The following is a 25,839-nucleotide window of genomic DNA, read 5'->3' as shown; positions in this document are numbered from 1 at the left end:
GTGTATTAGCTAGATTGAGCGTCAGGCCTTGAAATGATGAATGCAGTTGGTGCTACTGCAGTGCAGCTTACTGTATATTTTCTTTTTGGATTTCTCTTGGCTCCCTTCAGGTCGTGGGCCCACCTTCAAGCCCTCAGGACAGCGAAGAGGGCCTTTACTTCTCTGACGGCAGGCGGAAAGTTGACTACGTCCTGGTCTTCCACCAGCGGCGGCACGGCTCCATACGATCTCGTTGCAGCACCTCAGTGTCACACGACAGGTTGTCCATCGTTTCCAACGGCAACTTTCCCCCTTCGGCGGGCTCGGATGCGGTGGCGGCGGCGGCGGCGGCGGCGGCCGGGAGACAAGGCAGCATACCGGGAGGGGAGGCTGCGCGGGTCGGAGAGGTCTTCATGGAGCTCGGTGATGCGGGAGGGAGCGATCCAACGGAGCCCGCCGACCACGAGATGCGTCTCATCAGGCAGGAATTTGAGGCCAGCCTGCTGGAGGCTGGCCTGGAGATAGAGAGAGACAGAGAGGTGAGTGTGCCTGTATGGCCACGCCAACGTTCATGTCCTCCCCTTCTTCTCTTCTCCAAGGCACTGTACGATAATGTCCAATATTATAACGTGATGTCTGTTCATTGGTTATTGCTGGGCAGCTTGTTAGGCACTAATTCTGTCGGTCAACGGTTAAGGGTCGGCTATCAGTCAGAAAGGAAAAATCTAAATAAGCAACCCTAATTAAAGGCCTAGTGGGAAACTCCTGACAAACAAGCTCGGTCTGAAACTTGTCGTTTGTTCATTTAATAATATAAAAGTCCACTGTACAAGGTTGATGGTTTTTACTGTCATATTTTCCAGTGCATTGTAATGAGAGGTTTAAAGTAGGCTCAACTTGTAAGACAATAAGATTTGAATAAAGAATACAAATAAAATATGCAACAAAAATAAGCAATTTAAACAAACATCTTGACATTAGCTAATAGTGGACAGTTAAACCTGCTTTAATTATTATTCTTTTTTTACTATTTAGGGACAGCATAACAAGCCGTTAACATTGGCGTATTATCACCGTAGTTGATACGATTGTTAAGAAAATTAAACCTATAAACAGGAAGTAACATTAGCATTCATGCGGAGTGCTGTTTCTTGCAGCGAGCCGAAAGAAGCTCAGACTCTCCTGAGAGCTGAGGGGAACCGCAGAGTCGGCTGATTGCTCTCTGTGGATTCGCCCCACTGAGAGACAAGTTTCACATTTCTTATTTCTCTTTTGTCCTTTTGTTAACTTCAAAACATAGATTTGTGCAGCATTAAGTCAACTATAGAGCAGGGGTGGGCAAACTTTTTGGCTCAGGGGCCACATTGAGTTTAAAAATTTGACAGATGGGCCGGGCCGGTGGCAGATGGATGGAGAGTGTTTGTGTGAACTAATATAAATTACAAGTAAAAGCCATCACCTAAAAAGTAAAGAAAACGTACATTTAATTTCAGTGGGAACAGTGTTGTTGTTCACCCTTTTTTGCCAGTGCATCAACGTTTGGTTTGGTGTCAGTTTGGTTGTGGCAATTCTCAGGACAGATCTGAGGTGTTCATCAGTTAACTGGGATCTGTGACGTGATTTGTTGATGTTCATCACGCTGAACGTCTGCTCACACACGTAGGTAGAGCCAAACAACACCAGCATCCTCTGTGCCATCCTCCTGGTGTTTGGAAACTTAACTTCGCTTAAGCATAAAACATAAAACTCAAGCATAAAACTCATCCAGTTTAAGGGAGTTGGACTTCGTTAGAAATGATTTCCGTCCATACTAAAACGCCTGAAAACGAATATCACGTGACTTTTCACGTACACTGGGCATGTGGGTGCCGTGTAAACAGGAAGTAGATTGGTTGCTTAGCTAAACAAAATACGACAGAGTAATAAAGTAGTCTTTAATAATGAAAGATCATGTTTGAGACTTAAGATCTTCTCTAAAATCTTCCTCTATGAACTCAAACAGACACATTTAGTGGAAAGTTTTAGAAGTTTTATTTTTCAGTTACTGCGCTGCGGGTCTTGCTCTATCTATCTCTCTCACACATCACATTTACTTTAAAATGAACACTTACACGTACACATTTACTAGATTATGGTCCATAAATGGGGTCAACAAGTCTCTCACTCATTACCTCAGTTTCGTTGTTGTCTGTTCTCACTCGTAGCTCTGATGGTGTCTTATCTGTCCTACTGGAGAGCAATTCATGTTTTGTTCCTTTACATTTTATCTGCAGACTTCACAATAGTTGTGCAGAACAAAATAAGCATTAATAAGGACAGGAAAGTCCTCCGTTTTGTGTCCATCACCCTCCCTAAAGCCGCTAACCGTGACTTCAGACGTCCGCTCCGTAGCGCTGATAACACCGCTGGACACGCTGCTCACTAATCGCTCCAATAACAGCTGCTTCCTCCGTAATAATGCAGACTTTCACTGGACAACAGCTGCTAGTAAAGACAACAAGGTCAGCAACACCTGTAATCAGTTGTCCATGTTGAATTAACCCGGTAGCCGATCTGTAATCGAGGCTGTTGTTGTTTGTGAGCTTCCGGGTACGGGTCACGTGATAGTGGTGTGAAGACCCAGGGAAGTACAGTCGTGACTGCTAAGAACCAATCAAGTAGTGAAGGCGGGTGTGGGCGTGATCGAGAGAGACTAGACCAGACACGAGTAGAGGTCAATTGTGTCTGGAGTGCGCCATCTAGTGGGATCAACTGAAACGCCGGGTATTGCAGGAAAAAGGCAAAATGAATGCGGTCTTTACTATTGTATGATTTGGACAATTTTGGACAAAATTTGACGGGCCGGATTAAAAAGCCCAACGGGCCGTATATGGCCCGCGGGCCGTAGTTTGCCCATGCCAGGCTATAGAGCATAAGTAGACAATGCTGCTCAGTCAGCAGATAAAGATGCTAAAGCATTGTGTTTTAATCAAGATTGTTGATCTTTTCGGATCACAATACCTGGAAAAGCAACCAGGACTATCATTTCAGACATTAACCAGCAGCCTGTAGTTTGATACGCTTGAGTTTAGAGGAATTTTCAAGATAAACACTGACACAGGATCTGATGTAACTCCGTCTTGAGCTATTTGAGGTGAGCGCCTACATGGGAACCTGGCTCAGATGGTACAGTAGAGGAAAGAGGTGGGTGAGACTCACTCGGTGTGTTGTTGAGGATGTAAGGTGGCTATTACGCCAGCAAGAGCCTAGTGTCACGAGGAGCTTTGAAATATATCTGTTCCGTTTTATGTACCGTCGTTTTTCTGCCTTCCTTAGACACCTTGCTGCTGTTGGACAAAATAATAGCAACACCACCTAAAAGTGTGTGTCATAACTCTCATTAAATCAACAAAATACCTCCAACACACTGTATAGCAATACAATCTGATGCACAGGTAGGCTCAGACTCAGTTAAAGCATATGAATAAAGTATTTCCTCTCAACCACAAATGTGACAACAGATCATATGAATCTTATAAATATGATCTGTTTTCCCACAGTACTACCAAACCATCATTTGTGGGTCAATTTGTTCACAAATTACACTCCAGGTTCACCATGCTATATGACAGTTGATTCAAATGACCAGTGGCAGAGTCAGTCCAAAGGACATGGTGAGCACAAAACATCCTACAGCAAAGGGCATAAACATTTGGAATGAAAAGCATTGTTTTTATGTTTTTTCTGAGGATTTCTGTAATTCTGAGAAAAATGTTCATGGAAAAAACCCTGCTCTATTTTTCGGATTTAATGAGATTATTTTTGTAATTCCGAGAAAAGTTTTCATAAAAAGCAATCTGCTCATTATCGTCTCGGTAATTCTGTAAAAGGTTTTCAATGAATTAAAATCCTGCAAGAACCTGTAATATACATGAGAGCTTTATTTTCACGGAAGCAAATGTCCCACAAAATGTCCCACAAAATGTCCCGCCTGTTTAGTTTAATCCTGCACTGAGGAACCAATGAAGAATGACGTGAGTGCAATCTAAGCGCAATTGCCTGATTGTCTCCAGAGACGCCACATAGCCAGACTGAATGCTCAAACTCAAACCAAAACAAAGCTGGATTAAACTAAACGGATGCAAGACGTTTGCTCCTAAGAAATCCAGCTCTTGAGTAAATGAGAGCTTCTTTTGTGATTTTGTGATATATTGTTAATTCAGACAATCAAATCAGGATTATTGCTTTGAAAACCTGCCTCAGATTATTTTGTTAATTCATAAAAACAGATCAAATATTTATTTACTCAATTGAATGTATTAGGCATCCATATAAACATGTCCATGATGGCTTCTTTATTCCCACGCTGGTTCTGGTTTAGATGCCGTGGGCTCCTGGGCCAAGGGGTCAAGCCTTAAATATATGTAGTTATAGTTTTTTTTATAGTAGAATAGTAGAAATACATTTGTAGACAAAATGTCAAAATTATAGATAGCATATTTTGGGAAATAGTGGCAGCATAGGATGTCAAACATGGACAAAGTACAACAGCAAAGAAAAATGTGATGAAGTTGAAGCTCACCAAACACCAAATCTTTCTAAAAAATGACCCCATAATAATAATAATACTATAAAAAGTGGTATTTAAAGAATGCAGAGTCCTGTATCAGAAACAGCTTGTATCCAGGGCAACACACATACATGCATAAATTGGTGCAGGCTGCACCACACCTGCAAACCTGAGCAATGGAGAGAAAGTGTGGTGAGTCATTCACAAACACTTGCTCTTAGGACAAAGGAAACAAAGGAAACAAAGGAAACCTTCAACCAACAATGCTCACAGCCTGTGGACAGCTTAAAGACTAGCGATAGTCCTGCATGCTCTAAATATATCGAGCATGACATTTTACAAGACCAGGCTGATTGAACTGATCTCAGAAAAGCATTTTGTCTGTATCTTTTTATAAGTTAGAGTTACTTCCTCTCACGTAATGTAAATACAGTTTGGGATTGTGTTTATTTTGGTGTCCACGTGAGGGCCTGTGAGCTGGCAGACTTAAATATTCCAGGGCTGTAGCCAACACAGCTGCTGTGCTGACCTCTTTGCATCGATTTTCTAATTAAGCCCGAAACGGGTAATTTTGTGCAATGTGCAAATGTGCAAATCGCTTCGCTACGAGTGTGTGTTACGTTTCAACCGCTGCTTGAGTGTGTAGTTCAGTCCTGCTTTTGGTTTTGTGTGTGTGTGTGTGTGTGTGTGTGTGTGTGTAGTAAGCGCTTGGCACCTGTTCTGTGCGCTGTGTGTGTTCTGGTAGTGGGACTGCAGGCTTACCGCCACAGAGTTGTCCAAATGTAGTTAAGTTCCACTTGTTACCAACTGAACTACTGCTGCACTTTGGCTTCTACACGGAGAGGAGTCTCTCGCGTCAGCTGTTGGAAGCTGCAAGAAATGGTTTATATCGCTAATAGAGATGTTCTGTATATATACAGTATATTATAAGCTTCTAAGTGCTAGTGTCATAACTCTAGCACTTATATATATATATATATATTTCATATTGCTGTGATATTGCTGTGAAAGCATCTTTTTCAGACAAACAAACTGTATTTATTCCGGTTTCTCGCCAAAAACTACAAGACTACATTTGAACGCATCATGATGTAATCTGCCTTCGCCCAATGTCAGCTGGGACCGCCGGCAGCCCTTGCGTAGGATAATCGGTTCAGATAATGGACGGATGATAGAGTCTGGTTATAATTCCCCTTCGCCCAGTGAAAAATGTTCTACCGGACGGAGCTTGAACGCGTCACAATGCAACTCAACGCAACCACCGTTAACGTTAGCTGTTAGCTTCGTTCAGCCGAGCGGGACCGTGTGTGCTGACCCACCGGCCCGTTCAATTGCTCCTGGGTGCACGGCAGTGTGTAACCACAGGTGTGTAATTGTAGTTTGCACATGTGCAGCAGCGACCGGGCAGGACGTACAGATCGGGTGGCGAGTGACTCGTGTTGTTGTTGCCCCTGTCCCAATCCCCAATATTAGGTATTAGCAGTGGCGGGCCGTGCATTTTATACCTGGGCCTTCAGTGCTGTCCGACTACAGTTCCATCTCCTAATAATGTCATTATTACCAAAGCTGCTGTTCACTTAAAGACAAAGTCCATCCTCCTTTCTTTGTTAATGAAGAGTTTAATACCGCGGTTGTACAGAACATCGGTTCAGTTCTGTTCCAGTCTGAGGTCCTCCTGCGAACGTGTTTGTTGAGCTGTAGATCCACTCGGGTCTCGGTGAGCAGTGGGCTCACAATGTTCAGGGAAAAGTTATCTTCACTTAAAATGGAGGACTTTAAACCACTGTACAGTAATAGGGTTTGCTCTGTGTGTGTGTGTGCCTATTTCCCTCAATACATGTGACTGTGCGAACATGGCTGGCATCCAGTTGGCCGTGTGTGTGGTCTGCGGGCTAGCAATAATCAGATTGTTGACAGTGTGGCCACGGAGCCTAAGCCAGGATGGGATTAGCTGACTGACTGGTGGCTCTTTATCTCATCTCATGGATTTGAGGGGTAGATCGAATCTGCGCGCCCGACATAAAGAGGGGAGACTTGTGTTCCAGGATCCCTCATTAGTGTGGAGGGGTACTCTTACATGGTGACTGACAAACATAATTACACTCCTTCCATCGGCTGGATTGCGGTTGGAGGCGGCGCCGGCTGAGAGAAGGAACATTGTCTGATAATAAATGTAGGTTTGCCGCTCACTTAATCGCTCACATATATAATCAGAAAGGGGTGATGCGTTTTGTCGCCGTAGTCTGCTTGCAGGTCGTAAAATGATGGAGCAAATTAAAGCTGGGTAACTTTGTTTATAACCAGCGTCCAAAAAGAGGTGATGCGTCTGCACCAGAATGAAGCAGTGATAACAGATTCTCTCCACTAATTTGAAATAAATGAATTTACGTCACAGACGGAGCGTACCGACGTCGTGGTACTTGTTTAGGGATTATTGTTAATCTAAGATCTTGGTTGACACCGTTTGTGGGCGTGGGATGGAATGACGAACCCAAAATGATCATTTAGCATTTAAAAATATTAAGCCTAGTTGAAAAGGACTCCTCAGTTTGGCTTCGTTGAAAATGCAGCACTGAATGAACCAACCATCCAGCTGTTACCAGGTCAACGAAGATCATGACGTTGTGATTTCCAGAGTCAGCACTTACTGTTTAACCACTGTTTAGCATAAATACATTATTATCTTCAACATATATAAGTTCTTAAAGTATATCTTTTTTTATTAATGTGGGCGTTGTACCGACTTAACTTCTCCTCCTCGTGTCCAACCTGTTTGATTTCAGAGTTAATTGGATGCGTGAATGTCAAACTTGTTGACTGTGTCTGAGGATTATTGAGTTGACCTTCGATCTCTGAGGGACATCCTCTTCCAGAACACTTTTGATTAAATCCAGGCGAGTTGTTAATTCGAGGAGCGGAGCTGGGACCTTTGCAGAGTTCAGTCTGTTGGGAAACAGAATGAGCAGAATGATTCTCTCCTCACAAATTAACTGGAAGAAAAGAGGAGGAGGAGGAGGAGGAGGAGGAGGAGGAGCACACTCCTCTGTGTGAACTACACCTGTCTGTGTTATTTCTTTTATGATATACAAATTTGTTTGAAACAATTATTGTCCTGAAGAACCTTAATGCTTCCCTTTTGAAAGTCCTTTGTTGTCTCACATGAGGACACTCTTTTTTTGGTTTGTATGGAAGTTCCAAATAATTCATTTTATTATAAATAACATAATCAAATGTTGTGAAGGACGGTATGTTATTGTAAACCATTTCTTAATTGAATTGACCAACAATTACCGTGTCATGATATGTACCGTTACTGTGATAAACAATTACGTATATTATCTGTCCCCTACGTTGAGCCATCCGTTGTCTTATTGACGACGGGCATGGATATATTAGTGTATACTGTAGTAGAAATCGCTTAATGGCAAGCACATTAGCCAAGAAAGTTAGCTTCCAGGTTTGCTAATGCGTTGTATAGCCCACTGCACATGCACATCAGACTATACATGGGGATGACGTCACACACGTGGCCATAGCCTCGGCGCTGAGAACCTCAGAGTTGTCCTGCCAACGTCTCTTCTATAGTGGTGGTCTGTGGGGAAAATGCTTTTTGGGCCTTAAGAGATTTCATAGCTCTCTTAATACATCCATGCTTCAGGGTGGTGGTGGGAGGTCTATCCCAGAATGCACTGGGAGAAGTCTGTTATAAGGCGAACACCGACAGACAGACCAATTTTGTTTGGACTTTTCGAGGAGTTGCTCCAGTTACAAGATGAAACTCCTTCACAGACAAGCTATTCATTTACTGAAAGGCAACAGAAAGACACGTTTTGAAGTGTAAGCATGATCATCACTATGGCAACTCCAAACTCCACGTAATAGGGATGCTCCCAAACTCTTATCAAGTTACATTTTGGTCCTTCCTTTTTAGTGTGTTCTGTTATGTCTCTGCAGCAGAAACCTGTAGCTGCTCCTGCTATCAATGCACTGACAGTAAATGCTTTGCATGATCTTGTGAGTGGATGCTTATTTGTGTGATGCAACAGGTTGCCTGTAGTTGTAGAAAACTGTATATACGGGTGAATCCCCACAACCGACCACCTGCAGGTCTGGAGGAGCTCAACTGAACCCAGTTCATAACTTCTACTAGTAACCACCTTCCATGCCATATTTGTCTTGGTGTGTGTCTCTCTCTGTGTCTTTGTCTTCATTGGTCCTTTCTCTGTGTGATCCATGCAGTCTCCATCTCGCTCGCTCGCCCCCCGTCTCCTGCTTTTCTCTCAATCTCACCAACCACACTCCTCTGTACTCTCTCTCTCTCTTATTTCACCACTTCACTCTCTCTGCTCAGCCATCCCGTCGCCCGATCACCTTCTCATATTCAATGCCCCCCCCCCCATCCAAAGACGCCCCTGGCTGCGTCCTAGTTCCCCCCCCCCCTACAGAGATAAAGAGCTAATTGGAAATCCCTCTACTAATTAACCTTCTCCAGGCTGAAAGGTATTTATATCCCCTGCTTTTTGATGGAGCGATAAAGACGAAGGAGGAGGGAGCGGAAGGAAAAAGGGGGCGAGAGAGCAGAGAAGTGAATGTGAACTAGTGGGTAGAATATAATGGGTGTCGGTTGGAGGTGGGTGCAAGTAAGTGAGGAGGTTGAGATGCGAAATATAACATCCATTATTAATTGCTAATGTCTTCATTTTGCGATTACAATAAGCATCAGGAAGTCAGCCGTCAGTTTTCTTCTCTCTCAGATCACATTCTGAGGGAATGTGAGAGTTTTGATGATTGCACATCATGTGGGGATGTGCTGGGAGATAAGCCAATATGAAAACAACTTCTGTTCTTCAGGAAGAGGGAGGAGGGCAGGCAAGCAACAGGGCTTCTGGGAAATGTAGTCTAATTTGGAGAAACATGTGCTCTAAATACCACTTGTGTGAGATACAGTTCAGCAGTTGTATTTACTGTGGTTTTGTGTGTTAGCAGTGATTACACTGCGTCCATACAACACAACCAGTTACATTTATATCAGCTCACAATAAGCAACGACAATAGGATTTCGCGTGCCTTGGGAATTTCAAAATAAAGGCTCATCTTGAAGATGATGATCCGGATTGATGTTTTCACTTTGCACCGATGATGTTGGTTTGTTGATCATTGAATCGATATATATATCAATCCAGATGGATGCATCGTTACACCTCTTCTTTTTCATTTGGTGCTGGACCCACTGGACTTCCTGGATCCTATTTCATCGTTTCACCGGTAGCTCAAACAACACGCCCCCACTGACAAAGACATGGGTGCGCTGGCCTCTGTGGGTTTAAAAAGTTGCAAGCGTCTTGATACTCTGACCACACCCAACAACAACACAGCTGGGTGGGGCCCGTCCTACCACAGCCATGACACTATAGTGGCACGCTACACCACGGATGCACAGGGATGCGTTAAAGAACATCTGGTTACCACTTGTTGGCATTGCACGCAGGATCATTAGACTTTGTGCAGTTGTTCTTAAAATAAAAAAGACTTAAACTAACCTAATACAATGTGACATATACATACAGCTATATTCATACAATGTAATCTCTGCTTTTAAACTTTCTTCAGCATTTAGCAGGAGGGGCAACTCAGGGTTCAGTGACACGTGGACAGTAGGAGCCAGGGATCGAACCTCCTACCCTGTGGTTAAAGGGTGACCTGCTTAATCCACAGAGCTACAGCTGCCCCATGTTTCACTGTTCTTCAAATAACTGTATGTATCTCCAATAAATATAGGAACCAGTCGCTGCCCACATCTTGGATTTAATTAGGGATTTAAATATGTACCGTGTGGTGCTCATTGGTTACGGGGCCCTGATGCTGATTGTTAAGGGCAAAAAACATCAACCCGTCTCAGACAGAAGAGTGCAAACGTGAAGAGGAAATCACACTGAAATACAGAAGTGAAACAAGAGCAATTATCAGGCCACAACCCTCCAGGCGTCATTTAGTTTCTTTGGTCGATTTAAAAACGTTGTTTTAAAAGTAAAACCCGCAAATCACCTGCAAACGTTTGTCCCATGGACACAGGTGTAGAAAAAAATCTATGTTATTAAAAGAGGTCTAAAGCTCAGGTGGCTTTGCGCTCCGCCGTGTCCCTGAGTAGGACAAAGGACGGTGTGGATGTGCGGGAGGGGGGAAAGATAATGAAATCTAAGAGGAGCAGGAGTGACAGTTAGTGAGTCAGCCAGTCAGTCAATCAGTCAGTGAGACGGCGTCTAGCGGGCGGCGGAAGGTACAGTAATATATGTGGTGAGGGGGAGTGAAAGATCTCAGGAGAGTAGGAGTCGAGAGAGGAGAAAGGGAATCGTTTCAGGTTTCCATCATCTGCCATTCCACCTTTCTCTTTTCAACCCCCCCCCCCCTCTAGCAGGAGCTGACGGGGGTCTGAGGAGGGTAAGGTTACCCGCCGGCTCTCTCTCATTTCTGGTTACACACTCTTACTCACACTGCTCCATCACGGCTGCCGAATAGATTTGGGTTTTCACTACTGCTCACAATTGACACTTTATTCTTTCTTTTTTTTCTGTCCCCTTAGTGATCTACAGAGAGGCAGAAGTGGCTTTGTTAATGCACTGACTTTTGACGCTATCTGGAGCCGCTAATTATCAAATTTTGCTAATGCATCTTAATGTTAAATGATAATTACAGTGTGGGCAACGGGCCCATGATTCATTAGCAGGACAAGCTAGATGACTCAGTATTTTTATATGTAATACAGTAAATACATTCTATCTGTTTGGTGGAGATGATGATTGGTAACATTAAAAAAAAAGAAAAGCCTCCAATGTGTCAGGAACAGGCTGCAAGAGAAAACAGCTCCCGGCTGTGCCTCAGGAACCCGAGGCTACATCTATCTTTCATAAATAGCAGTAGTGCTGCCGGCCAAACTGGTTAGCCAAAGCGATTCAGCGGGTCAGGCTGACGGTTCAGCTGTAAAGACCAACCTGGAGTGTGGAATGTGACATGTTGAGTTACAGCTCCAGAGGCCAGTTTTGAGTTTTTGTCTAGAGGCAAATGCAGCTGAGTGGCAACACATACGGAGGTCTGTGGACTGTATTGAATAGCAAAGCTGTGCTGACAGATGGTCTGGTAATTTATTTCCCAAAACATAAATGTTTACGGGATAAAAATGACATTTTGGCTAAATTCAGTGCCTCACATCTTGTTGGAGGATCAATTTGAAGAAACCCGTTTTATATATCTTAAGCTCAATCTATATAGAGATGTACATCTACTGTGGGATCAAGAGCCGTTCTCATGTTGCGTCTAAAACCTGTTGCCGTCATCCTTTTGTCCGAGGTGCTTGGGGGGGTTGTAGGTCCATATTGCTTTTGAGTGTGCCGACCACGTTTACCGCATTGACAACAATGCATTTTGGGTGTAAAAAACAGCTGCATGTGAGTGGCCCCTTAACTTGTGCCCACTGATTCTGACATTCTCCGTCCCAGAAGGTTCCAGGCTGCATTAAATGTAAACATATATCATCTCTTTTACATGAAGTTTTGCTTGTTTTTCAGTTAAAGAACCACGGCCCCAGCTTCACTCGTCTACACGCGCCCTGGCCAGTACTGTGTCGGGAGGCTGAGTTTCTCAAGATTAAAGTCCCCACCAAGACGGTGAGATCTCCGTGCCACTTACTAGTCATTGGGTTCGTGTTAAGTAGCTCTTTGTTGCTGTATTCTTGTTATTTCTGTGGACAGAAGAGACAGACACCAAGAGAGCAGAGGAGCCTCCTGTATGTGGCTCAGTTCTGTTTGTTACCTTTATTCCTTCAGGGAAGTTGTGCACACTTACACACAGTCACACTAGGAAGCTGTCCAGTCTGACCACAGTCTGCTCTGCTGGCCACTGAGCAGCTCCACTGGAGGGCTTGGGGTTAAAGGTGGTAGTAGTGAGGGAGGCTGGCTTCATCCTTGTGCTGATATTCAAACTAATGTCTATGGGTTTCATTTCTACAGGGCCACCTCATTTCTTTCAAAGATATGTTTTCCTCAGAACCGCAAAGGCCCTTGAATGCGCAACATGTGTAACTGATTCTGTGTTGTGTGTTTCGTCAGAGTTACGAGCTGAAAGAGGAGAGTGGTTTCGGGTCCAGTATGAGCACAGTGTGGAGGAAAATGAACCTCCCGTTCCAGCCTAAAGTACCTCACCAGGAACAAGAACGCACCAAATTTCTCACACACTGCTTCACCAGGGACAAACTCCATCTGTGAGACACACACACACACACAAAACACCACTACCATTATGTTTTTTCACAAATGTGCCGGAATTCTGCCGAATTTAAAGTGTTTAAAGTTTTGAAAGAATAACTGGCAGGTTAATTATCTTAAAAACTGAGAAGTTGGATTCATAAGCAATGAAACGCAGCATTGATCAATTTAATACCTTCAATGGTTTCATGGCTACATCCATACTCGGGTCTGGTACTGGTAGCTTAGGTGGCTAATGTCAGCTAATGGGAGCAAACTTCACATGGATATTGTTCTGTGATGTCATTGAGTGCTTATGACTACAGGTCTTTGGGAGCATTCTTGGTCAACATGCTACATGTAATGAGAGGAAAACTCCATATCCCTGGTTAATTGCCTGTAGTCTGTGCCAACATTTTAAAATACACAATGCACTTTTTACGACCTTAGCATAAGTCGCCATGCCAACCTTGTATCCTACATACTGAGTGATTGTAGGCTACCAGTATTATCTGAGGAAATAAGATCCAGTAACAACTATTCCACTGAATCATCAGATTATTTCTGATATGCGCATGTTTGCATGTGGTATGCTACATAAATACAAGGATGTAAATATGTACAAACAGAAAGTGCACACATGCATGAAGTGTGTTTTAGTTTTTTTATTTATTGGCTGTGTTTCTTTCAGATACAACATCACATCCAAAGACACGTTCTTCGACAACGCCACACGGGGCCGAATAGTGAGTGTTCATCCGGATTTTAATCTGATTCTCCTCAACGTTTGTCCACGATTATCTTGCATCCCCAGTCTGATATTCTCACATCTGTCTTAGGTATATGAGATCCTGAGACGGACAGTGTGTGTGCGAACCTGTCAAACCATCGGTAAGGACAGTGTGTGTTCGTGTGTTACTGGACATTTGCAGCCCATACCAGTCCTTTGCATTCTTCACATTGATATGTACGGTTCACTTTGACTCGGTCAGTGTTTAGATGAATGACAGGAGCTGAATCCCATTCTAGATCTAATATGCTTGCTGCAGGCTTCAAGGCAGGGTTGGTAAACCTTAAGAGTGTGCTCGATTTAAAAAAATGATCCAACCGAAAAACCCAGCCCAGTGTTACAGACTCTTTTCCAATGAAAGTGGCTAGCGTCATTAGCTCCAAAAGTCGCTAAATCTCCTTGGCCTTCAGGCCTCCCTCCTTGCTTAAAAGAGCAAAGGCCTAAAGAAGAATCATGAATCACAAAACTGGAATAAAAACCTGGTTTGGCTCGATAACAGTGCTTCATGAGCCTTTGTAGTAGATATGTTGTGATGCCGATCACTTTATCATACATTAGTACTATCCTCCATCAGGTCAAAAGCAGTTTAAAGGGAACATATCATGCTCATTTTTGGGTTCATACTTGTATTTAGGGTTTCTACTAGAACATGTTTACTTGCATTATGGTTCATAAAACACATTATATTTCTCACACTGTCTGTCTGAATATACTCGTATTCATCCTCTTCCTGAAACGCTCCGTTTTAGCGCCTGTCTCACTCGCGAAAAAGCCCAGTCTGCTCTGATTGGTCAGTGTTTTTGGGGGACTCACTGTATACGAGTTTAGCTATACTTGTATAGTGACATCACAACGGCTCGCATAAAAGACACAGTTTCTGAATACGGGCTGTGTGAATTTCTCCCTTGATCGAGCATTATGATACTTCCACAGTATTAATACATCACCTAGATCTGCTTTATGACCAATTTCTACAATATGTCAATATGAGGTTGGAGTATCGTGAAACTTGATTGGATTGGCAGTTTTTGCTACGAACCATCTACAGCCTGGTAAATTAAAATTCCAGCTCTAGGTTGGGTGACAGTTGAGTCACACAAAATGAACAACATCTCGATCAACAGATAGATTGTGGTCGCGTGAAAAGCGCGGGTTGTGTCCCTTTAAGGGTAACATTAAAACCAGGTGCATTGTGTTAGATGTTTGGCTGCGACAGCGCAGGGTAAGGCCAACTGTCACTTGCGGTTCAAATGTGATGGGGCATTGATAGACTACAGGTGACCTGGGAGGTGATATTGATCATGCCGGCGGGGAGTTCAATGGCGAGGTGCAGTCAAGCGGAGTGTCAGACAAACAAGGAGTGCCTCCTTTGAACTCTAATTTGTTTTGTTTGGGCTTCGCATCAACACCGTTCCCATTGGGCGGTTCTTAGAAAGTGGCTTCGCTCATTTATGATATGCAGAGAACAGCTGCCTTTGCATGCATGAGACCCACCAGTTCCATTTAGAAATGTTTCATTTCCAGTGTCCACCATATGTCTGGTTGGCGGTCCCACCACGGCAGAAGGTCTGAGCCAGAGGGTACTGAGGGTGCCGCAGGGGAAGAAGGGGAAAGAAAATGAGAGTTGCATCTCCTTAACCTCTATTTTTCTCTTCCCTTTTCATGATTGGTGTACATATTACGCCTCACACACACACACGGACAGAGCCCACTCCCCGCGTCTATCTCCATCTCCTCTACAAGTGGGTCACACTTCTTGGGTCAGGCAGAGATTGAAGCGGGGCGCCTCTGGGAGTTGTAGTTGTATCTAGCCGGTTGAGCGAGCGTTCGTGAGTTTCGAATAATAGCACGGCTAATCACTGCATCCCCCCTCCCCCTTTTTTTGAGGCACCGATAACGAATTAATCGATCACTTTGATGAAAGAGACGGGTTGAGTGTGCCAGGTCTTCTGACGCGTCAGCGTGACATTCGCAGGTCAGGCCAAACCCGCTTCCACACATGAACATTTTCCAAGGACTAAAAGTGTCACCTGCGTAACCGAAGTCCCAGCGCGTCTCGACACCGAGAAGCAGAGTTAGAAGCAGAGCGTTGCAGTGCTAGATGTAAGATAAATAACAGTAGGTGCCTCATTTCACGCCTCATCTCAGGACACATTTGGTGTAAACTCGCTCCTTAATGCCAGTGACTCAACTATTACTTCACCGGCGGCTTGGATTTCTCTGGCCCAAACTACTACTGAAGTTTTAGGTTGAATTACGGTTCTTTTCCATCATCCCTTTCCCTCCAATGGATACAGTACATGATTGGAATGTAAAATATAAAGCTACATGAAGGATTCAATGATGATCCGGGGGTTGTCTATAATGTCTCTTCTCTCTCTCTCGCTCTCTCGCTCTCTCTCTCTCTCTCTCTCTCTCTCTCTCTCACACACAGGTATCAGCACGTTGATAGCTAAAGGAGTGTATGACGCCTCCTTCCCTCTGCACGATGTAAGTGTGAGGTCGGGAATTCCCACCAGACGCCCATCGGTTTCAGTTTATTTCGCAGCGGTATTCAATTTGCGGAGAACGGAAGATTGCTTGAAAAAGGACTCTCGCAGGGGAAGCTTAGTTGCATCCTTCATATTGTATTTTTGTGAGACAGGTGCATGCAGGTTCTGCGGAGCTTGCTTTTGTAGCCACAAGGCCAAAACAATTTAGAATGGAAGAAAAGATTTTCAGCTGCTGAAGCTAATATTCTCAAATGTTATAGCTATCTTCAAGCACATTAGAGGCACAAACTAGGAAGGGGGCTCACAACAATCCCTGCTCTCAACTGCACTGTCATGTTATGATGTCCTTAAAAAAGTACGGCTAGTGAGAGACACATAGTGACGTATTCACAGGCTTAAGCAGGTTTTAAATCTCTGCAGGTTAATTATTTTCCTCTTGGGGCGTAGCATTTTTTTTGTTAAATTTCTGAGCATTTTGGTAACGTTAATGCATATTTCAAGGATGTGAGTTTATTTTATTTGTTCACATTTTGAACCCTAACCCTTCAAGTCTATAATAAACTGTAGAGAAAACGCTCTGACAAAAATGTTCAAATTGAAACCCCAGTTTTTGACCCCACAGCTATTACAGTATAAAATCATTATTCTATATACCAGGCTTTCAATCTAGAGCCCTGTATTATTTTTTTAACAATTTGACACCAGATTGAATCATCTTCTCATGTTTGGCCTATGGGGCAAATACATGCTTTTTTCCCGGACTCCACTCGGGGCATCCCTGCCATATTATGGAGCACTGTAGTGTTTGATGCAATTCAGCTAAATCAATGTTGTCACTCATCGTTGACATATCCCAGATGATAAAAAAACAAAAATCCCCCTAGCGTTTAGTATACAGAAAATGAATACATGTTTCAATGTTTTTTTCCCATAACAACAGTAGCATCATTAAAAGGGTTAAAACTCTGAAAACAAATGAATGTTTGGTAGGTATGATCAGGACAGAAGATGGTTAAAAGGTTTAACTCAGAGAAAGTGGAAAATAGTATGAATCTATAATTTCATGACGTTTTTTTGACCGGGACATTTTGTCCTCTAAAGACACCAGGGCAAAGAGATGCACAATGGGTGATAACCAGTGCAGTCCTAAAAGCTAGTTCCAGATTCATATTGTGTGTGTTTAGGTGTGCACGGTGTGCTGTCTGTGATAGATTTGTGTGCGTTTCCCAGCATGCACTCACCCTCTCTTCTCTCTCCTCAGGGTGACTATAAAGTCATCGGACAGCTGGAGGAGAGGAGCGACAGACAGGTAGACGACTCTTCTCTCATCCCTCCATCGTTCTTCATCTCTCCCGTCTTCCCTCCGCTTCTTCTCCTCCTCGTCCTCCCATTCATTTGTCCGTCTAATGAACAAACTACAAAAAGACTGCCACTGCTCTAGTTCCTCAGAAAGTGACCTTGCTAATGTGATACAGTGCTGGAGCCATTTAGTACGCTGTTATAGAAAATATGCTGCAAAGCAAGGGATGCTCCTCTTTTTTAGACATTAGTTCCCTCTACGTAATCTTCATCTCTTCTCCTTCTTCCTTTCTGAGAGCGTCCCTCCTTCCCATCTGTGTAACACCGCCACAGATTGGGGTTTAAGTTCAACAAACATTTCTCAGACGGAGCTGCGTAGAAGGCAGAAAACAAAATCTGTCGGTAGACCTGAATTTCAAAGGAAGGAGCAAAACAAAAACAGTTTTTTGGAGTGTAGGTTAGCACAAAACAACAGCAAACAAAATATAAATGACAAGCATAAACATCAACTTCTTAATTTTCCGTAAAGCCAATAACGTCACTAATGACCAACCTTTCCCGCCCTGCTCTTGGCTTTGGCAAAGTGTTACTCAAACTGTTCTTTGACTTCATCCGCTGAGGTTTAACTCAACCAATCAGATTATTTCTGCCTCCGGATCAGCTCGGCCTCGGAGGATAGTTTGTTGATTTCTGACTTGCTACATCTAGTGAGCATACAACTCACACCCACACTGACTCGTTCCCATCTGTTGCCAGGTTCTGCACGACGAGTGGGCCAGATACTCTGCCTTTTACAAGTACCAGCCCATTGATCTGGTCAGGTAATGTCACCGCAGCACCGCCACACGTTTTTTGTTTTCATCTAATTGTCAACCCACGATATAAGACGTTGCTGTGCATTGTGGTTAGTGTAGTTCGCTAATAGGCTTTTGTTGTTTGGCAGGATTTGACCTTTGACCTCATGGATGTGTGTGTATTCAAAAAGACTTTGAACTTGTCTTTTAACTCAAAATTGAGGAGAATATTACACTTTGAACACAAAAGATCAATGATTAAGACAGTATTGTTCACTCCATGATTGTGTTCTGCCCTTAGCAAGTACCACCAATCAAAAGAGCACATATAAGGGTGGTTTTTTTCAGAGCTTGTACTCTAATCTCAAAGGAAGTGCTTCGTGAAACACTCAGCGTAAACAACGAGAGCCCTAAATAAAGCATTGGCTTGCTTCTTACTCTATTTAAGGATTAAACTCAGCATTCTCACACCTGTGTTGCGTGCTGCTTAAGTGTACACAGTGTATTTTGCCATGGCCGCTGCTGGCACCTTCCCCTCCTAATCCCTGACCTCTGACCCCCGCAGGAAGTACTTCGGGGAGAAGATCGGTCTGTACTTCGCATGGCTCGGTGTTTACACTCAGCTGCTGATACCGGCCTCCATAGTGGGAATCATTGTGTTTTGCTATGGGGTGGCAACAGTGGATACTGACATACCCAGGTACTGCAATTTTTACTCCAGCGACAGCATCATTTGGTGGTCAAAGGTCACTGTGACCACACAAAACTCCATAACTCAAGAATTCACATCACAGAAATGTAACATTTCCCCTGATATTCACTTTGAAGATGTTAAAGATATAATATGCAGCACTTTACTTCCAAAACTATGTAGAGATTGATAGAAAATATTCCTTCTCGAGCATCACTTCTGACCCACTAGAAGTGTGTGGTGGTGCCTGTATCTGCAGAGACCACGCCCTCTGCTTGGATTTTCTCCTTTCTTCCTCTTTGCTGTGTTCAGGAAGTTCCTACGCGTCAGAAAAGAGAGTTTGGGCGCCATGTGGGGGCCAATAACAGCCGAGAAGCGAGCCCCTCGGCTGCATTCATTAAAAATCCGACACCTACACAGAGTTGTGCCGAGGTGTGGCAAAGTGGAAAGCGGGGCCGTCCTTCATTCAGAGGATCGGCGGCTCTGGCTCCCGCTAGTCGCATGTCGATGTGTCCTTGAGCAAGACACTTAACCCCAAAATTGCTCCCGTAACGGTGTATGAATCAGATAGAATCTGAATTGTAAGTCGCTTTGGATAAAAGACTGGAATGTGTGGTTGTCTTAAAATGTGCTTTAGAGTGTAAACGTCATGAAATAATCACAAACCAATGACTAGCCCGCACGACCATCGCTGTTCTCTCTCTATCTCTCTCACTGGCTCGTTGAGCTGAGGAGGAGGAGCCAACTTTGAAAGCTGGGGGTTTGCAAACAGCAACGGACTAAATGCTGCATATTATACCTTTAAGTGACAATGATGCCAGATAAAATCCTACATTAGAAGCACAATCATGATTTATTCCCACCACAAATTAAATGTACGCACACATGCCATTACACACACACACACACACACACCAGACAGGGATTGCCCAGATACCTGCTGTATCTGGCTTTAGACAGGCTTGTGTGGGAGGAACACAGAAGGTACGGCTGGCAGTGTGTGTGTGTGTGTGTGTGTGTCATGAAGCAAAAGGTTGATAATTCCACCTACACTGACTACGAATACGGTCAAAGCAGAGAAGCTTGTATTGTGTTAACGTGTTTAAAGTTCCATTCATTTCTAATGGTTAACACAGACACAAGGATGTCCTTTTTTGTTGTTTTGTTGTCAGATCTTGGTGCTCTGTGACTTAACATTTGATTCCCCCCCCCCCCCCTCAGTCTGGAGATGTGTGACGAGCGTCTCAATTTCACCATGTGTCCTCTGTGCGACGGAGCCTGTGACTTCTGGCAGCTCAGCACGGCCTGCGGCACCGCCAGGGCTTCACACCTCTTCGACAACCCCGCCACCGTCTTCTTCGCCATCTTCATGTCTCTCTGGGGTGAGGGTTGTGTGTGTGTGTGTGTGTGTGTGTGTGTGTGTGTGTGTGTGTGTGTGTGTGTGTGTGTGTGTGTGTGTGTGTGTGTGTATGTTTGAACAGGTGGGCTTAAGTCGCTCATTGATCTTGTCTCATCTTATGACCTCCTGCACCTCCAGTGCAATTCCTGTAGAGAGCAACAGGCTACCACAATGTAAGACATGCAGAAAATATATTAAAAACAATCTAAAATGTAAAGTTTGTAGCCGAAATACTTCACACTTCGTACAATTTTTCTCTTCTTTTTTTAACACCTAAAGCGTGAGCGCTGTCCATGCCACGAGAGGATGTTGTTTACTGTAAATTGGTATTAAACAGCATGCTCCTATAGCAGGAAATGGGAAACCAGCTTTTAAATTTGTGCAGACCAAAGGAAATCCTCCTGAAAAGAATGAGCTTTGCAGATTACATAAAACCAGTGATTCTGGTAACTTCATGGTGTGGATTTGTAAGACTTTGCGAAAGGTATGTTTGTGAAAGTGGGCAACACCTCATCTGTTCATGAGCTTCTTTTAACCAGCAGTCACATCAGCGATCAGCCGATCACCGCCAAACCCATGAATCCTAAAAGTGGATGATTTTATCAAAATCATTTGGCTCATTTGTGTGCGTGTGTGTGTGCGTGTGTGTGTGTGTGTGTGTGTAGCGGTGCTGTTCCTGGAGCACTGGAAGCGCCGCCAGATCAGTTTGAGCTTCAGTTGGGATCTGACCGGCATCGAGGAGGACGAGGTACACGCAGCACACACATAGAAGTTCACTAAAGCACATGCTGTATGTCAGCACCAATATCTATTGCTCCTGCTGTACAATACCAGTTCCTGGAGACACTGGCATGTGCATACTATACACGTATCTGACTCTTTCTCCTCAGGAACATCCCAGGCCAAAATACGAGACTATCCTCCTCCAGAAGAGGCAGAGGAAGCAGAAAACTAAGAAGAAGAAGAAAAAGAACGAGGTAGGAAACCACTTGCTATCTAAACGCTGAGGACCACATTTCCCACAAAGCCTGTTTACGTCCCTAACTGAAACACGGACATGTGTGACTTCCATTCTCGTAGCTGGACCTGACTGTCAGCAATACCAATGGAAAGGTATCACACAGTGAAACTCTTATTTCACTGCATGTTGTGACATTAATTTGAGCAACAACAGGTTTTAAAACACACACGCACAGACACATACTATATGTTCCCATCATGCCTTGCGAATACTGTACTGCGCTCTGTGGGTGAAACAAACCGCTGTCAGTTGATCATGAGACTCTTCCACCTGGCTCAGTCGTCACATTTTGGAATCGGACGGCTCCCGAAGAACCAGATGGATGCTGAGAGTTTGCTCTCCAAAGCGTGAGTCAAACATGAGTGTGATAATCTGATGATTGGGATTGATCTAGATTCCCCTCTGGAAATTGGGTCAATCACATTGAGTCCCGTTGGCCCACATACACGTCGCTTGGGCAACAGATGGCCTCCTGCCACGGCCCGAGTGAGGCAGGAACTGATTGGGCGCGTCGCGCGACCACCGCCGCAAACATCCTCAACCCTGATTTGAGGACAGCAGTACAGCAAACGTGGAGGATCCCACTGGTGTCGGCACACGCCACCTGCTGCCTGTGTTTCCGGAAAAGGGAAAAGCACCACACAGTTCCCCCACAAGGAATTGAAATGGTTGATTATTTATGGAAATGTAAAAGTGATAAACACAGTTCAATTCATATATTTTTTTATTTTTAATAATAATGTTCACAATAAGATAAGGCAGCTCCTGGGCTGCACTGACGAGGCAGTTGCCATGGAACTTATGCTAGCAGCTAGCATATTTCTATCTTCCTTCACTGGCTAGCGTTGCATTGATTTGTATTGCCTTCGTGTGATAGGTGGAGGTGTGTTGAGGATGTTGCTCCACTTTCTCCAGTCCCAGAGTTTTGGTTGCCAATAGCTTTGGAGAAAGGTTTCCCTTCCGGTCATGATCTCCCTGGTGTCATCGGGTAGTTTCTGCATCGTGCAGCTGGATGCAGGGGTTTGTGTATTTCTACTGCGTTCCTGCTTGTCACATATTCTGGGCCACATTGTGGAACCTCCTCTTTACGTAGCGCTTCATGTCGTTTAGCAGGTGGATTATTCTGCGGAGATGGGCACTACTCGATCCGCTCCTCCACAGACCTTCAATGTTTCCATTTTTTAAATACTTTGTGACTTCGTCATCCCCCTGTGACCCCGTCGCTAAGCAATCATGACAACACACCTCAAAGGAATTCGATGTCATAGCATTGTTATGTGGGTATTATATCCCAAATGTGAACCAATCAGATACCTCGATTTGGGCTAGCCATTTTATGAATACAATTATACTATGGCCACTCAGACTTTTATTACAGTCATGGAGCGCATAGTCCGTTTGATATTATGACGTTCTGTGATACTGAGATAGATTCCAACACAGATCCTACAAATCAACTGTTGATTTGACTAAACGTCCCAGTGGACTGTGGTCATGGGAACATAGAGGTTGGAATTCACACCTAAAAACACTGGCTTCTATTAGTGTGAATAGGCTGCTGCCATATAGTGATACATAGGGAGATACATACATCAGATAGTTCAGTCTATAGCTGCTAATGATATAACTATATTAATAGAAATGAGATGAAGACAGTAGATGGCATGATTGTGCAGATGTTTACATTTAATTATGCATGAATGTGTTTTTCTTTGTCTGTGTGTGTGTGTGTGTGTGTGTGTGTGTGTGTGTGTAACCTGTCCCTCTGTCTTGCAGCCAGAGAAGCAGGAGGACGGGACAGTGACAGGGAAGGACAGATGGAGACAAAAACTACTGTCTGCCATGGCTGCAGGAATACCGGTAACCCCTCCTCTCCTCTCCTCTCCTCTCGCCTTCCTCTCTCTCCTCTCGCCCTCCTCTTCCTCCTCACCTCCCTTTGCCTCTCTTCTCCTCTCCTCTCCACTTATTCCCTCTCCTGCAGGCTGCTGCCTATCTGTTCTTCTCTTCCTGTCCCATCCTGTGGCTTCTACAGTCTCCTCAGGTATTTGTTTGTGCAACTTTTTTTGCATTCTTTTTATTTTTTTACTTTAAACATTATTCCAGATGTCTGATGGTCACAGCAACTAACTGAGACTTAATAATCTTTTTAAGTGTCTTTGTGTGACAGAAGTGTTATCTCTGGGTCTGTTGGTTCGTTGAAGTCGGACCCACAGCTCATCTCTTCCACTGTGCAAAAAAACGACATCAATAATAACTGACGGTTTTCATTCAAAGCAGTCTGCTGGATATCTAAATCAGGAAGTATTTTACCTCCTAAATTAAATATTTTCAGAGACGGATCCCTGTGTAGTAAGTAGGTCTTTAATAATGGACCTTATTGTATCACCACTGGCTTTTGAGAGTCTCAGATCTCAGTGATGGGCCTCAGATCTCAGTATGAACGCACACAGAGGCTCCAACAGGTGGAGTGTTTTTGTTCCAAAGCAGAGGAAAAAGGTCATTAAGCAAGAACTTTATTTGAGCCTCAAATACTTTCTAGTTACCAACACGGCAGGACTCAAACACAAGTGTAATAACATTAACAGTAGCTTATTGTGCTCACCAGGTTAGTCTACAGGGAACAGCTAAATGGGACACAGTTGTCCTCCATTAACATGAGTTACACCTGTGCCTTTCCCTGCCAGTGACAGGTTCAGTATGTCCGCTGAGAGGAACGTCTGCACACCTGCTGTTGTGAATGGTGAAACTGCATTTCCGCACCTGCAACCGATCGTCCGTGGAACTAAATTTAAAAAAAGACACAAAAGAGCGCGAGACCCGAGCGGAGACAAAGAGAAAGAGACACGCTAGAGAGACGTACGAATAAAGAGAGAGACTTGGAGAAGCAGTGGGATGGAGAGAAACAGAGGGAGGGCGGCTGAGTGGGAGTGAGGCATGCTGGGCAGGAAGCCAGCGGTAAGATTAGGGAACGTCACTATGGCGACACAGACCTTTCTTTCTCTTCCTCTCTCTCTTTTTACACACACACACACACACACACTTTTGCTACCTGAGACAGTGGATGTACTGTAGCATCAAATCTAGAGATTATATTGACAAAGAATGAGCAAAGTGTTTATTTACCTGTTATCACAAGACGTCAACGTACCAAACACCACTATGTACAGTTATCGAATAGACACGCCTTTATTTCTTTATTCATGACTGCTACAAACCATATAACATTCATTTGGCAATCTGGCACTTTGGAAAGTGTCAGGATATAATATGACGGACATGCAGTTACCTTCTGCTTTATTTATTAACTGAAGCCACGTCTGTTCCTCAGTGACGGACTTCTCACATCATTTTAAATTGGGAGCTGTCAGTAAAAAATAAGATTTTACATACAGGATCATTTAAAATATTTTAGCTATATGACCCAGATCTTCATTTGCTTGCATTTCTTAACTGGTTGACTATTATTTAAGGATTATTTCAACATCATAACAGCCAGTAACCACATGAGAGCTCCAGGATTAAGTCTTTTGCATCTCTAAAATGTGACGCATTGCATTGTGTGATTGCAACAAACACCAGATAAGGACACGTAGCAACACATTCATCCTACACAACGGGAAGAAGCTCTGATATCGTACTGCACTCATTCTAAAGGCACCGCGGCCTTCAATACATGAGCTAGCCAGGTACAGTAGTGGTGTCAGGTCAGGTGAGGCAGTCTGACACGATATCAGTGGACATAATGAACAGAGAATATTTTAAAACATAGAATGTATGTTAGCCTTGCATATTTGATTCAGTATTATAAATAGACTACAGCAGAGTGCTGCAGGAATGAGCCCTAAAACACGGAAATGAGTCAGCATTTTTGCACTTGCGGGTCCCGGGTCAAGTCAACGGGTTTTTGGTTAGATGCCTGAAATACGGTCTGTGGTTAACACGAGCTGAAGAGATCTGAAATTGTTGTTCTACGATATAAAATTGGTGCGCAAATATCTGATGTGGAAATTTTGTTGCTAAAAAGTGGCTAAATGAGACTACTAAACGTCTAAAAGTCTGCTTTTACAGCTTCGTAGTGTGTAATCACGCTCACGCAACTGTAGAGTCGTTCGTTTCTCGCCTAAAAGTGTAACTGGCGATTACATTAATGCCTCAGAAATCATAAAAGCGCCGTTCATTTGTGAAGATTACCTTTCTGATCAAAGCGTGTGAGTATCACTAACATTTGTTTGCCATCAAGCGTGTTTTCTGCAGTAATCCAAAATAACTCGACTTGTGACCGAAGACTTGGCACTTAACTTGGACTTGCAACAAGTTATATGTGAGCATCTACTTTCGCACATCGCATTGTTGGTGCTGAAAGGATTTATTGTGCAGCCCTAGTGTGTAGATAAATATCTAACTGTATCAAGTTTGCACAAAGCTCTGAATGCTGAATGCACTGTATGCTTGTCTATTTTATGTTATAGAATAAAGCACCTGGAACATTAACATTAGGCATGCTGATATGATTCTGTTGCGCATATTTGTTGCTAATCTGATCAGCAAGCCCAAACCCTCAAAACTAGGTACACTAAAGGACAACCAA

General features: G+C 43.7%; 1 protein-coding gene across 1 annotated transcript in view; it reads left to right on the top strand.

Moving 5' to 3' along the window:
• Positions 1-25,839, top strand: part of ano2b (anoctamin 2b) — a gene marked incomplete at both ends in the record, with an annotated part of 56,376 nt that overhangs the window by 3,240 nt on the left and 27,297 nt on the right. Inside the window, 14 exons of the mRNA XM_079183733.1 lie at positions 111-518; positions 12,091-12,189; positions 12,631-12,782; positions 13,457-13,511; positions 13,605-13,656; positions 15,080-15,178; positions 15,990-16,045; positions 17,309-17,356; positions 18,103-18,167; positions 18,706-18,840; positions 20,053-20,213; positions 20,896-20,978; positions 21,121-21,207; positions 23,028-23,111. Of these exons, the coding sequence (XP_079039859.1) occupies positions 111-518; positions 12,091-12,189; positions 12,631-12,782; positions 13,457-13,511; positions 13,605-13,656; positions 15,080-15,178; positions 15,990-16,045; positions 17,309-17,356; positions 18,103-18,167; positions 18,706-18,840; positions 20,053-20,213; positions 20,896-20,978; positions 21,121-21,207; positions 23,028-23,111 (1,584 nt within the window). The remainder of the gene's footprint in view (positions 1-110; positions 519-12,090; positions 12,190-12,630; positions 12,783-13,456; positions 13,512-13,604; positions 13,657-15,079; positions 15,179-15,989; positions 16,046-17,308; positions 17,357-18,102; positions 18,168-18,705; positions 18,841-20,052; positions 20,214-20,895; positions 20,979-21,120; positions 21,208-23,027; positions 23,112-25,839) is intronic.

Source organism: Pholis gunnellus (genome assembly GCF_910591455.1).
Source record: "Pholis gunnellus genome assembly, chromosome: 22".
Lineage (NCBI taxonomy): Eukaryota > Metazoa > Chordata > Actinopteri > Perciformes > Pholidae > Pholis > Pholis gunnellus.
Note: the sequence above shows the minus strand (reverse complement) of the source record. Positions and strands in the feature narration are given on the sequence as shown.